The sequence below is a fragment of the Nicotiana tomentosiformis genome, chromosome 1 (genome assembly GCF_000390325.3).
Source record: "Nicotiana tomentosiformis chromosome 1, ASM39032v3, whole genome shotgun sequence".
NCBI classification, from domain to species: domain Eukaryota; kingdom Viridiplantae; phylum Streptophyta; class Magnoliopsida; order Solanales; family Solanaceae; genus Nicotiana; species Nicotiana tomentosiformis.
The window spans coordinates 115146485-115160788 of NC_090812.1; the positions used below are offsets into that span (position 1 = coordinate 115146485).

The 14304-nt window shown below is 38.2% G+C and overlaps 2 protein-coding genes across 2 annotated transcripts; both read left to right on the forward strand.

The window, feature by feature from the left end:
- The first annotated feature begins 9794 nt into the window (after positions 1 to 9794).
- LOC138908882 (uncharacterized) lies at positions 9795 to 11546 on the forward strand. Its single transcript, XM_070199585.1, has 2 exons — positions 9795 to 10630; positions 11300 to 11546. Exons 1-2 carry the CDS (start codon positions 9795 to 9797, stop codon positions 11544 to 11546), a joined length of 1083 nt encoding a protein of 360 aa, XP_070055686.1.
- Positions 11547 to 11659: 113 nt separating this feature from the next.
- On the forward strand, positions 11660 to 12273 carry LOC138908883 (uncharacterized). Its single transcript, XM_070199588.1, has 2 exons — positions 11660 to 11849; positions 11993 to 12273. The coding sequence occupies exons 1-2, from the start codon at positions 11660 to 11662 to the stop codon at positions 12271 to 12273; spliced, it is 471 nt and encodes a 156-aa protein (XP_070055689.1).
- The last annotated feature ends 2031 nt before the right edge of the window (positions 12274 to 14304 follow it).

Here is a 14304-nt window from a genome sequence, read left to right on the forward strand (position 1 = left end):
TCTGAGTATATACTCCTTCGTTCTGCATTGTTTTTAACTTCAAACAAAGCAACTGTAAGTGTGATTTGCTACCGAACTTTGTATTCGCCGAAACACTGGGGTTTGAAGTACCGCTTACACCAGTGTGTTATTCGTTCTATCCTGGGAGGAAATAATCCATTACCTTGGGTACTAGGAGGGGATTAAATTCCTTAAGGAAACACTGTGAATTCAGTGGGCTCGAATTTATTATTATTGTTTAATTACGTTAACTTATATTTTGCAGAATTAATATTTACAAATACAACAGTATTGACAGGGAATAACAATCTTAAGGAATTTAATATTTATTTCTATATTTGTGTTATTCTTATTATTCTACAAACTAAAACCTTTGTGGTTTGTGTACTCCCGTTTTGGAGAGTTAAGCCTTCGTGGCGTTTTGTTGGATATTAAAATCTACGTGATTTTTACTCCAGTTTGAAAACGTGTATTAAACGTTTGTTTGTGTCATTCTTTTACAGAAAAGATGATGACTGAAAACGAAAACCAAGCTGTTCCGATGGCGACTGCCAACGCAACGACAAGCCGAACACCGGCGTTGGCACCGGCAGAAAAACCCGGAAAATTTTCCGGGATTGATTTCAAACGCTGGCAGCAGAAGATGTTCTTCTACTTAACTACGTTATGTCTACAGAAGTTCATCAAGGAAGATGTTCCTGATCTGCCGGATAAAACTCCAGATAATGAACGCTTTCTCGTGATTGAAGCGTGGAAGCATTCTGATTTTTTATGCAAGAATTATATTCTTAGCGGACTGGATGATAATCTGTATAATGTATACAGTAGCATGGAGACATCCAAAGAATTGTGGAATGCGCTTGAAAAGAAATATAAGACTGAAGATGCCGGGATGAAGAAATTCGTTGCCGCAAAATTTCTGGACTACAAAATGATAGATAGCAAGTCTGTTATTACTCAAGTCCAGGAATTGCAAGTGATTATTCATGATCTACTTGCTGAAGGTCTTGTAATCAACGAAGCATTCCAAGTAGCAGCAATGATTGAGAAGTTGCCTCCGTTGTGGAAGGACTTCAAAAATTATTTGAAACACAAACGAAAGGAAATGTCCCTTGAAGATCTCATTGTTCGGTTGAGAATCGAAGAGGACAATAAAGCTGCTGAAAGGAGAGGCCGTGGAAATTCAACAATAATGGGAGCAAATATTGTTGAAGCTAACAAAAAGAGGAAGAAGGCTTCTGGTCCGAAATACAACCCAAGTAAGAAGCGGTTCAGTGGAAACTGCTACAACTGTGGGAAAACCGGACACAAATCTACGGAGTGTCGTGCTCCGAAGAAAGACAAGAAAAGGGGTCAAGCAAACATGGTAGTAAACCATGATGATGTTGATAACTTGTGTGCCATGCTCTCTGAATGTAACTTGGTGGGAAATCCTAAACTGTGGTGGTTTGATTCAGGAGCCACTCGCCATGTTTGTGCAGTTAGAGAGGCTTTTGCTACCTATGCTCTTGTTGAACCCGGAGAGACAGTTTATATGGGAAATGCTTCAACAGCAAAAGTTGAAGGATATGGGAAGGTATTTCTAAAAATGACTTCTAGCAAGGTCATGACTTTGAACAATGTCCTTCATGTTCCCGAAATGAGAAAGAATTTAGTCTCTACTGGACTTCTTGTTAAGTACGGTTTTAAGTGCGTTTTTGTATCCAACAAGATTGTAATTAGTAAGAATGGAATATTTGTGGGAAAAGGTTACCTCACCGAGGGCCTTTTCAATCTAAATGTAATGGTTATTGAAAATAATAATAATATTTCAGCTTCTTCTTACTTACTTGAGTCAAATGATTTATGTCATGTACGTTTGGGTCATGTCAATTATAAAACCTTGCGAAAAATGATTAACTTGGAAGTACTGCCCAAGTTTGAATGCGAAAAATCAAAATGTCAAATATGTGTGGAATCTAAGTATGTTAAACATCCTTATAAGTCAGTTGAAAGGAATTCAAATCCTTTAGACTTAATTCACACAGATATTTGTGACATGAAGTCAATACCATCTCGCGGTGGAAAGAAGTATTTCATAACTTTTATTGACGATGGTACTCGATATTGCTATGTTTACTTACTGAATAGTAAAGATGAAGCAATAGACGCATTCAGGCAATACAAAAATGAAGTTGAAACGCAACTTAACAAGAAAGTAAAAATGATAAGAGGTGATAGGGGTGGTGAATATGAATCTCCTTTTGAAGAAATATGTTTAGAATATGGAATTATTCATCAAACAACAGCCCCTTACACGCCCCAATCTAATGGGATTGCGGAAAGAAAGAATCGCACATTAAAGGAGATGATGAATGCGTTGTTGATAAGTTCTGGTTTGCCACAGAACTTGTGGGGGGAAGCCATTCTTACGGCTAATCGAATATTAAATCGAGTGCCCCATAGCAAAACACAATCCATTCCATATGAACAATGGAAAGGAAGGAAGCCCAACTTGAATTATTTTAAAGTGTGGGGGTGTTTGGCAAAAGTGCAAGTTCCTAAACCCAAAAGGGTAAAGATAGGACCGAAAACCGTTGATTGTGTTTTCATAGGATATGCGACAAATAGTAAAGCATATCGATTTCTGGTTCATAAATCAGAAAATCCCGACATTCATAATAATACGGTTATAGAATCAGATAATGCTGAGTTCTTTGAAAATATATATCCGTATAAAAAGGAATATGAGTCGTTTGGTGAAGGATCTAAACGACCTCGGGAAGAAAAAAAAAAGAAAGTACATATAATCAGGAGGATCCAAGACGTAGTAAACGTCAAAGGACGTCTACTTCATTTGGACCAGATTTTGTGACTTTCTTATTGGAGAATGAGCCTCAAATATTTAAAGAAGCTATGACTTCTTCGGAATTATTGTTTTGGAAAGAGGCAGTCAATAGTGAAATAGAATCCATATTGAATAACCATACATGGGAATTGGTTGATCTTCCTCCTGGAAATAAACCTTTGGGTTCTAAATGGATTTTTAAGAGAAAAATCAAAGATGATGGCACTATTGATAAATTCAAGGCAAGGCTCGTAGTCAAAGGGTATAGACAACGAGAAGGTCTAGACTACTTTGATACATACTCTCCAGTTACAAGAATTACGTCCATACGGATGTTAGTAGCATTAGCTGCAGTGTATGGTCTTGAAATTCATCAAATGGATGTTAAGACGGCCTTCTTAAATGGAGAGTTGGAGGAAGAAATTTACATGGAACAACCTGAAGGGTTTGTGGTTCCAGGTAAAGAAAAGAAGGTATGTAGACTTGTTAAGTCTCTTTACGGACTAAAACAAGCACCCAAACAATGGCATGCGAAATTTGACCAAACAATGTTGTCAAATGGTTTTAAGATAAATGAATGTGATAAATGCGTGTACATTAAAAATGTTCCAAATCACATAGTCATTGTTTGCCTATATGTGGATGATATGTTGATAATGAGTAATGACATTGCCAACATAAATGCTACTAAGCGTATGCTCAATAGCAAGTTTGATATGAAAGACTTGGGAGTTGCTGATTTAATTCTGGGAATTAAGATCAATAAGACTCCTCAAGGTCTAGCATTGTCACAATCTCATTATATTAAGACAGTACTTGAAAAATTCAAGCACTTGGGCTTTAAAGTTGCAAAGACTCTAATTGACGTGAACCTTGCATTAGCAAAGAACAAAGGCCAAAGCATATCACAATTGGATTATGCTCGTATATTGGGATGCTTAATGTATATCATGAATTGTACACGACCAGATATAGCTTGTGCTATAAGTAAACTGAGTCGATATACGAGCAATCCAGGCCAATCTCATTGGATGGCAATGAAACGAGTTTTGGGATATTTAGAACATACCCAGAACTTTGAATTGCACTACAGTAATTTCCCTGCGGTGATTGAGGGATACTGTGATGCAAATTGGATCACCGGTTCAACTGATTCTAAGTCCACGAGTGGATATGTATTCACTATTGGTGGAGGAGCGGTATCTTGGAAGTCGTCCAAACAAACATGTATTGCCCACTCTACAATGGAGGCTGAATTCATAGCCTTAGATAAAGCCGGTGAAGAAGCTGAATGGCTCCGGAATTTCTTGGAAGACATTCCATTTTGGCCCAAACCGTTGGCACAAATATGCATACATTGTGATAGTCAAGCGGCAATTGGAAGGGCTGGGAACGTCATGTATAACGGTAAATCTCGTCATATACGACGAAGACATAAAACCGTTAGGCAATTACTCTCTAGAGGAATTATCACGATTGACTATGTAAAGTCAAGTGATAATGTGTCGGATCCACTTACAAAAGGCCTAACTAGAGAGGTAGTTGAGAAATCATCAAGGGGAATGGGGCTATGGCAGAGAACAAGTCATTGTGGCGGTAACTCTACCTAGAAGACTGGAGATCCCAAGATCTAGGTTCAAGGAGATCAAACAAAGTCATTAATGACGGTTCAACATTGTCAAATAAAATTTTAGTCCATTCTCGTGATGAGACAATGTTCAGTACCAAGGATAAAGCATTAAGGCTTTTTAATGATTTCTAAATTTGATACGGGGTATATCAAATAGTGTATCTACAGGATGACACGTTTAGGAATCACCTATTTAAGTGTGAAGTGTGAGCCGCTTCAAGGAGAACTTTGTAAGGCCAGTTCTCTACGCACTTATGAAACCAGGCGGTGTTCATGGCTGAAACGAACACAACAATGAGAACCAAAGACGGTTAAGGGTTGATTGTGTGACTTATGGTTGTCTAGGTATACACCAAAGATCGACGGTTCAAAGATATCAAATCTACCGATTGACCGAGTATATCCGACATAAGTTTACTACGGAAAGTTCAAAGGGAAACCTACTTATCCAGATGCAATTAATCCTTGCTTGTAAATACACAGTTTTTTCATGCATACTTCCGTGATATAGCCATTCCCCATTCATGTGGGGGATTGTTGAGGTTTTATTTTTAAGATGTAATATTCTTAAAATGAGGGTGAATGGGAAATGGAGGAAAAATGAAATTTTGAGTAAAATTTTAAGTTTCCCCCTCTTAACAATGAGACATTGTCCCATATTGGAAGTGGAAGATATTTTTGGTGGGTATATATATAATTGCTCTTCTTGTAGCTCTTAAAGAGTTAAGAAGAAAGCAAGCCTCGCGCCGTCGTCGTCGTCGCTCGCTCGGCTCGGCTTCGGCTACGGCTACGGCTACGGCTTCGGCTTCGGATTTGGATTTGGATTTGGATTTGGATTTGGATTTGGATTTGGTCAAATGATCGATTGATTGATTAATTTTTTGGACCAAATTTATTTGTTAATAGTAAATATTAACGTAAGATTATCCGTATTTATAACGGATATTTTCCAATCCGTGTATTGATAATTTGGCAGCCGGATAATGGTCTTCCCACCATGAAGTGCTTGCTCCACAAACATGAAGTGCTTGCTCCACAAATATGTAATGATTGCTCCACCATGAAGGGTGGACGTTTGGTCTTGCACTCCTTCTTGGCTGCTATATATATGAGCAGCAAATGTTGAAGAAATACACTCAACTCAACATACAATTCGCTCAACAAATTGGCTATACATTGCACTCCTTCCTCTCAGAACTTCCATACGTTTTTCTGAGTATATACTCCTTCGTTCTGCATTGTTTTTAACTTCAAACAAAGCAACTGTAAGTGTGATTTGCTACCAAACTTTGTGTTCGCCGAAACACTGGGGTTTGAAGTACCGTTACACTAGTGTGTTATTCGTTCTATCCTGGGAGAAAATAATCCATTACCTTGGGTACTAGGAGGGGATTAAATTCCTTAAGGAAACACTGTGAATTCAGTGGGCTCGAATTTATTATTATTGTTTAATTACGTTAACTTATATTTTGCAGAATTAATATTTACAAATACAGCAGTATTGATCGGGAATAACATAATCAATGTCAAGGAATCTACAGTTTCATACTGCACTGGCAATTTATCGAACATATGGTCCGCCTTCGAGTTTCCATTTTCATAGGCCGAGTCAAATGTGGATGACTTCGAAAGAAGGCTTAGAGCAGGAAAGGGAGACTCCATAGCTGATTGTGACACTATAGGGATAGTATTAATGTAGTTAAAACTAACCTGTGAGGAATCAACGAGATGCCTCACCGGATATGTTTCGTTTTGCTGTCGAAAATGCTGAGCAAATTTCTCTTTGAAATGCGCCCAATTGAAAATTTGCTTGTTCCGAAATAACCATTTGAACCAAGTAAGAGCTTCACCATCAAGGTAAAAAGAAGGAAGAGGTAACCAGTCCTTCTCGGAGAAGCCAAGGTAAGTGAAGTACCGCTCAGCTCGAAAAATCCAGCTCTCTGGATTGCTGATGCCGTTAAATCGATCTAGTACCACCGCTGTCATTGGAGTAAGGAAGCAGAACAACATTAATGGAAATGCAAATTAAGAAGCTAAGTAAGATAGGAGATAATAAGTGAAGGGGATGAGAAGCTAGACTAAGAATTGGGGAAGAGAGGACTAATACCATTTACTTAATAATAATCAGCTAATTATTTGGTCTAAGGTACTGCTATTTATTAATTATCCATACCTCATATGTTCCTAACCTGGGTCCCACAAATAAGTTTCTAAGTTTCCATCGATGCCCTCCCAAATGTTAGCTACGTTCATAACAGGAGCAGAACTGGGGAAGAAAGAAAGAAAAGGGAAAAGGGGAAAATAATGAATGAAAATGTAAAGAAAGAAATGAAAGGAAAAGAGAGGAAAGTTATGGAAGAAGACGAAGAAGAAGGCAGAGGATGCTGCAACAAGAATGGAGAAAAGAAAAGATAGTATGTTGTAGGGTTTTTACTGACGAGTAATTTCAGGATTAAGAAAAATTATAAGGGATAAGAATGTAATATACTTGGTCAAAGCAATATGACCTTTAAGCCAATTTCAAAAAAATTGAGTTTTCCAATTTTGACTTTTTAAAAGTAGATTTTAACTTTTTTAAGCCTTTTTTTTTATTGTCAAACACTTACACAAAGTTAAAAACTGTTCAAATATGCTCTTAATGTATGTTAAAACTGTTGAATGAGGTAATTAAAGCCCTCGGAACTGACAATATAACAGAAAATTATTCCTACACTATATACCAATTTGGTACTCTTAGTCCCTATTCCTTTTTAAGCTGTCACACAACAAGTGACGTTGGCACACGGTTAGTTTAGTTATTTTAGCTTTTTTTCTTTTAAAAGTTACGTAAGCCTCCTATTTGCACGATTTTTTTTAACCTCCAGTGATTACACTATTTATGATATTTACATACCAACAAAATGAACACGCCCTGTATTTCCATCCTTTACCCAAACTTGCTAAGCAGTATGCTTGGCCTCCAGATACATCTCTCCCCTTTTTCCTAGTTACCCGAAACTCATGGACTAAAGTATAATCGCTCACTTTAGTTGTTTGCTATAACTATTCCAATAATAAGTACTTGACTTCGCAATCATTGTGGTTTGGTGGAGGAGGGAATGCGATAGATGAGGAAGCAGTATAGTTTGAAACCCGGGGAAGAACATAATACATGTCTAGTTGATTTATTGGGACGGTAATGGTGGCATTTGATGGAAGGAATGGAAGAGAACCATCTAAGTGATTTGGGCTGCACTTCTAGTGAGAAAGTTGGAGAAAATAAAGTCATGCTGATGGAGAGCCTGGTTTTAGCCACATATGCACAAAACATTGGATACCAACTTCTTAGACAAGTGTTATTTTTTGCCCTTTTACATTTTCAAAAATAATGAATATTTTTTTTTCAAAAAGAATAATCTCTTTCTAAATTTAGAAAGAATGTAATTTTAAACCTTTTATTTTACCCTTAATAAGATGATTTATAGTCACACAAATATCTATGGATTGTTTGATCACAAGTTTCAAAAGTCTTATCGTTTTTGTTAAACTTCGCGCCCAGTCAAATAAGTTCAAATAAATTGAAACGGAGGGACTAATGAATAAGGCATTAATGTTTTTGAAATGAGCAAATTTATTTCAAGGTGCAACATTTCCTTTGGTTATGCAGAATAGGAGAACATTTGCCTGCTTCCTCTTCATGACTTGTCTGAGTTATGCTTCCATGTTGATTGACTTCTTGAAGGTTTGACCCAGACGTTTTAAAATGTATAATCTATATCTATCTATATCTATACTATATTAAAAGCACGAAGGCCATTAGCGAAATGTCGTTTGCCTTTTTTACCCCTTTAAAATAAAGTTTACACTGGACCAAATAGTCATTTGATTATTTTCCTAATATATAGGAATAGTCATTTAATTATTTTTCTTATATTTAAGAATAGTCATTTAATTATTCTCCTAATATTTAAAACTTTAATTTTTCTTACTCCTTCCAATTCTAGAATTTTAGACGCTTATTATGATTTAGTTATAAGCAAATTGAAATGGAAAAACTATGCATAACTTACGTCTCTAATTTGTAATTAAAAAAATATCCTACTTTATTTAGGAGTTAATAGTTTTTTGGCAATTAACTATTTTCTAAATATTTGATAGAGGTAAGAGCTCCTAATATTAGGAAATCTAATTTATAAATCTCTTGCTTAATATTTAAAACGTTAAAATTAACTAAGATTTTAAGGACAATTTTATAAAGCTATGTAATTGTAGATTCTGTATTGAGTATCGACAAATCATTCTCTAGTTTTGTTTTGTGACTTACCTCTCGGAATTTGTTTTTTGGTCAGGTTCTGTCTCTCTCTAACGTATCTATCTATCTATCTATCTATCTATCTATCTATCTATCTATCTAACGTCTCGCTGCCCCAACCTCCCACCTTCGCCAGCCGCCGGCGTACAACTCTCTCTTCGTCTCTTTCTTCTCCTGCTTTCTTCTTCTTATTTCTCCCCCTCTTTTCTCTTTTGGTTTTTCCGAGCTGCCCCTTCCCTCCATCTCCTGCCTCTCTATCTTTCCTTTTTCTTCTTTTTCTTCTTCTATCTTCCTCCCCCTCTTTTCTTCTTTCTCTTTCTCCCCCTCGTTTCTCTTCTGGTTTCCGATCTGCCCCCCCCCCCTATTACTTTCTGCTTTCACCCCATCTCCTCTTTCCCCTTTATTTATTGATGTTGGTAGGATTCCTAGACCTAGCAGCGGCATCAAGGATTTTGCACGGAGACGATTTTTCGGCAACCCTCGGGCGACGCGCGCGGGAACTTCCAGAATATAGCTGCTATGGACAACACCTTTCTCGGCACTCGTTGGGACTCTATGTTGTACCATTCTTGCTTAGAATTTTCTATTTGTTAATATTCTGCCGGCTGCCTTTTATCCTTGATTAGTGTATTTCCTTCGGCTTGCTTGCATTTATCTGCCGTTAGTGGTATCACTCGTGTCTTTTGCGTGCCCAAGTTACATTACATTTAAGCTTATATTTAGGCTTTGCTTATTTTACGATTTACCTGCTCGTTTGCATTTGTAGTAGTTAAGGCTTAGTTTATATCCCTATGTTTTTGCTGGTGTAGCTATTTTGAGCGATGGTAGTGTAGGGTTGTATCCTCGGGTGGGTCAGCGGGGTGGGTCAGAGGGCGGGGTGCAAGGGTGGAAATGGGGGTAAGGATTACACAAGATTGAGAGTTGGATCTTGAAACATTGGGACACTGACGGGTAAGTCGATAAAGTTGGGGAAGATTCTCCAGAAGAGAAAGATTAATATAGCATGTGTCTAGGAGGCTAGATGGGGGGAGAGAGGGGGGAAGGGTATGAAGGCTCAGAATGTTAATGGGTATAAGCTTTGGTACTCGAGGGCTGTTGGAGGCAAGAATGTGATAGGTATTTTAGTTGATAGGGATCTCAGGGAGTTAGTGGTAGATGTCAGGAAGGTGAATGATAGGATGTTGATTATTAAGTTAGTGGTTAATGGGTTCACTTTTAACGTGATTAGTGCTTACATGCCTCAAGCGGGACTGAGCGAGGAGGTCAAAAGGTGCTTCTGGGAGGATTTGAACGAGGTGGTGGGTGGTATCCCACAGTCCGAGAAGATTTTCATAGGGGGTGACTTTAATGGTCATGTTGGGGAGACGACTAGGGGTTATGACGAGGTGCATGGCAGGTTCAGTTTCGGGGTTAGGAACGAGGGCGGTACTTCATTGTTGGAGTTTGCTAAAGTTTTTGACTTGGTGCTAGCTAACACGGGTTTTAAGAAGAGGGAGGAACACTTGGTCACTTTCCAGAGTAGGGTTGCCAAGACTCATATTAATTATCTTCTACTCAGGAGAGGTGATAAGGGCCTTTGTACGAATCTCAAGGTTATCCCGAGTGAGTGTCTGTCGACGCAGCATAGGATCTTCCTAATGGACTTGGAGGTCAAGGGAGCAAGGAAGAAGATAGTGGTGTACGACCAACCTAAGATCAGGTGGGGAGCCTTGACTAAGGGAAATGCTCGGGAGTTGGGGGAGAAACTGTTGGCTTTGGGGGCTTGGAGGAGTAGTGGGGACGCGAGTAGTATGTGGACCACGACAGCAAACTGCATTAGGGAAGCTTCTATGGAGGTCTTAAGGGGCTCGAAGGGTTACTTGGGTGGCCACAAAGGGGACTGGTAATGAAATTGGGAGGTCCAAGGAAAAGTGGAAGCTAAGAAAGCGATATATTTGAAGCTAGTGGGGAGTACAGACGAAGAAGAGCGGAGGTCCTATAGGGAGTGTTACAAGAAGGCAAGGAGAGAGGCGAAGCTCGCGGTCACGGCGGCTAAGACTGTAACTTTTGAAAGATTGTATGAGGATCTTGAGGGAAAAAGAGGGGATAGAAAGCTGTACAAGTTGCCAAGATTAGGGAGATGAAGGCTTGGGTACCTGGATCGAGTGAGGTGCATCAAAGACAAACACGGTAAAGTATTGGTGGAAGAGGCGTGTATCAAGCGTAGATGGAAGGAATACTTCCATAGACTCTTGAACGACGAAAGGGATAGGAACATCATGCTGGGTAAGTTGGAGAACTCAGAGAGTCGGAGAGATTTTGGATTTTGTAGGCGTATTAAGTGTGATGAGGTTGAGGTGGTAATACGGAAGATGAGCAGGGGTAAGGCGATTGTGCCTGACGAGATCCCGATGGAATTTTGGAAATAAGCGGGTAGGGTAGTCTTAGAGTGGCTTTCTAGCTTGTTTAACGTCATTTTCAAGACGAATAAGATGCCCGAAGATTGGAGGTGGAGTTTGAAAATTCCGTTGTACAAAAACTAAGGTGATATCCAGAACTACAACAAATATAGGGGAATCAAGCTGTTGAGTCACACTATGAAGGTTTGGGAAAGGGTGTTGGATAAGAGAGCGAGGGCAGGTGTATCTATCTCTGAGAACCAGTTCGGATTTATGCCAAGATGGTCAACTACAGAAGCCATTCACCTTGTGAGACGATTGATGGAGTACTATATGGAGAGAAAAAATGACCTGCACATGGTGTTCATTGACCTTGAGAGGGCTTGTGACAAAGTCCCAATGGAGGTTCTATGGAGATAATTGGAGTTTAGAGGAGCTCCGATAGCGTACATTAGGGTGATTAAGGACATATATGAAGGTGCTAGACGCGGGTGAGGACTGCAGGAAGAGACTCAGAACATTTTGCTGTGGAGATGGGGTTGCATCAGGCATCAGCCCTTTGCCCGTTTTTGTTTGCCCTAGCGTTGGATATGCTAACACGACACATACAAGGGAGGGGGTCATGGTGTATGTTATTTGCTGACGACATAGTACTAATTGACGAGACACAAGGGGGTGTTAACGCTAAGTTGGAAGTTTGGAGACAGACGTTGGAGTCCAAAGGTTTCAAGTTGAGTAGGTAGAAAATTTAATACTTGGAATGCAAGTTGAGTGATGAGAGGCATGAAAAAAAGTGGAAGTAAAGATTGATACTCAAGCCATTACCACAAGAGATAGTTTCAAGTATCTTGGGTCCATAATCCAAGGCAACGAGGAGATTGACGAGGATGTTACTTACAGCATTGGAGCGGATTGGATGAGATGGAGGCTAGCTTCGGGGGTTTTATGCGATAAGAATGTGCCACCTAGACTTAAGGGCAAGTTCTACAAGGTGGTGGTTAGACCGGCTATATTTTATGGAGATGAGTGTTGGACCGTCAAGAAGTCCCATGTCAAGAAGATGAGCGTAGCTGAAATGAGGATGTTGAGATGGATGCGTGGACATACAAGGAAAGACAAGATCAGGAAAGACAAGATTGGGAATTGAGGCTGCGTTGGTTTGGGCATGTGAGAAGGAGAGATATAGATGCCCCGGTTAGTAGGTGTGAGAGGTTGACCAAGAAGGGCAGAGGTAGGCCAAATAAGTATTGGGGAGAGTTGATTAGGCAGGACATTTCGGTACTTCACCTAACCGAGGACATGGCTAGCGATAAGAAGGTGTGGAGGTCGAGGATTAAGGTGGTGGGTTGATAGGTAGTTGTGAGTTTCTCCTAGGTTTATCAGTAGTACTAGTATTATTCTTGTTGTTGGTTGAAAGTTACTTCCTTCTAGTTTGCTATTATATTTGGTACTTAGCGACCACATCTATTGTTTTTGAAAATTGCTACTAGAAATAGTTGCTCCTTGATTGTTACTATTTGATGCTACTCTTTCTCCCTTTTACTGGAAATTGTTGCTCCTTGATTGTTACTATCTGGTGCTACTTTTTCTCCTCTTTTTTCTTATCGTCTTTTGTCTCCCTCTTCTCTCTTTCTCCCCCCCCCCCCTTTCTTTCTCCCTTTTCTTCCTTAACATATTTTCTTGAGCCGAGGGTCTATCGGAAATAACCTTTCTACCTCTCCAGGTAGGGGTAAGGTCTGCGTACACACTACTCTACCTAGACCCCCACCCCCACCTATGGAATTATATTGGGTATGTTGTTGTTGTTATGTAATTGTAGATTTTGTGTTTGCAAAGGTGAAGAAGTGTTTGATTAAAGGGTAATGGACATACCTTTGTATGCCGGGACAATCAAACATATTTATTTAATAAAAATTCTTTCTTTGTTATCCTTTTTATTATTACTAAAATAATTTAATCTTATAGAGTTAATTAATTTTAATTTCATGACAAGATATAAATCTATAATCTAAGTAGGAAACTATAACTAATTCGTTGACACACCTTTGATTTTATTATTGTTAGTTAAATATTTTATAGCCGATCATAAATTTAAAACTAATTAATTCAATACAATTAAATTAAATTATCTTAGTAAAAGTAAAAATAAAATAAAATGACTTTTTTGGGAAAAATTATGTTTGATTCTCTAGGTATTCAATAGTATGTCCATTACCCTTTAATTAAATATATCTTCTATAAATTTTATGTACCAAACTATAAAAACACATTCTAATAAATACTCCTACTAATTATCATTCACTATTATGATATTCTTTAACTCAATATCAAATGTTAGAAATACTTTCAAAATGGTATTTAACAATTGCACGTTAGATATACACAATTTAATAATGTTATTATAATTTTTAAAAGTTTTATACTTTTTGATATGGAGTATACGCGCGAAGCGCGTACCCTAAAACTAATATCAATTGAATATGCCGACTCACAACTTTTTGACACATTATTTCATAGTTCTTTTGTTTATTAATAATAGGATACCATATTCTTCTTGTTCACTAAATATACCATACGAATTTGAACATGTAACTACACTCTAACTATAAAACACCAAACTAGGAAACCATTCATCAAACACCAAAAACTATAAGATATAGATCATATATCATATTCTTGTTGTTCACTAAATATACTATACCAATTTGAACACAGAACTAAACTCTAAATATAAAGCACCAACCATTCATAAAAATCAGTTATCAACCACCCAAAAACTAAGATATAGAGTTAGGAATTTCATGGAAAAACTAACAACCTCCTCATCCTTATGGATTTGGTTTTGCCTCATCCTTCTTCAAGTAAGCTTCCTTTGCCTTCTCCTCATCCTTCCTTATGGGTTTGGCCCATACGTTTTAAGATGCTATATAATATCAATTGAACCATAAGTGATTCAAGATCCAATCAGGGCAATTCTTTTCTTTTGATTGGAGGGTTCAAATTAAAAAGAACATTTGATAAAAGATTTTCAAAGATTCAATTTTTATCCAAAAGTTGAATTCCCAAATTGGAAATTCACAGAGGCTGGAAATCGCCTCACCATTGAACCATTATTTCTACTTCGCCTCATAATAGCCAAACAACTTCGCCTCCACCAAACAAGTGGCTTATATCTATT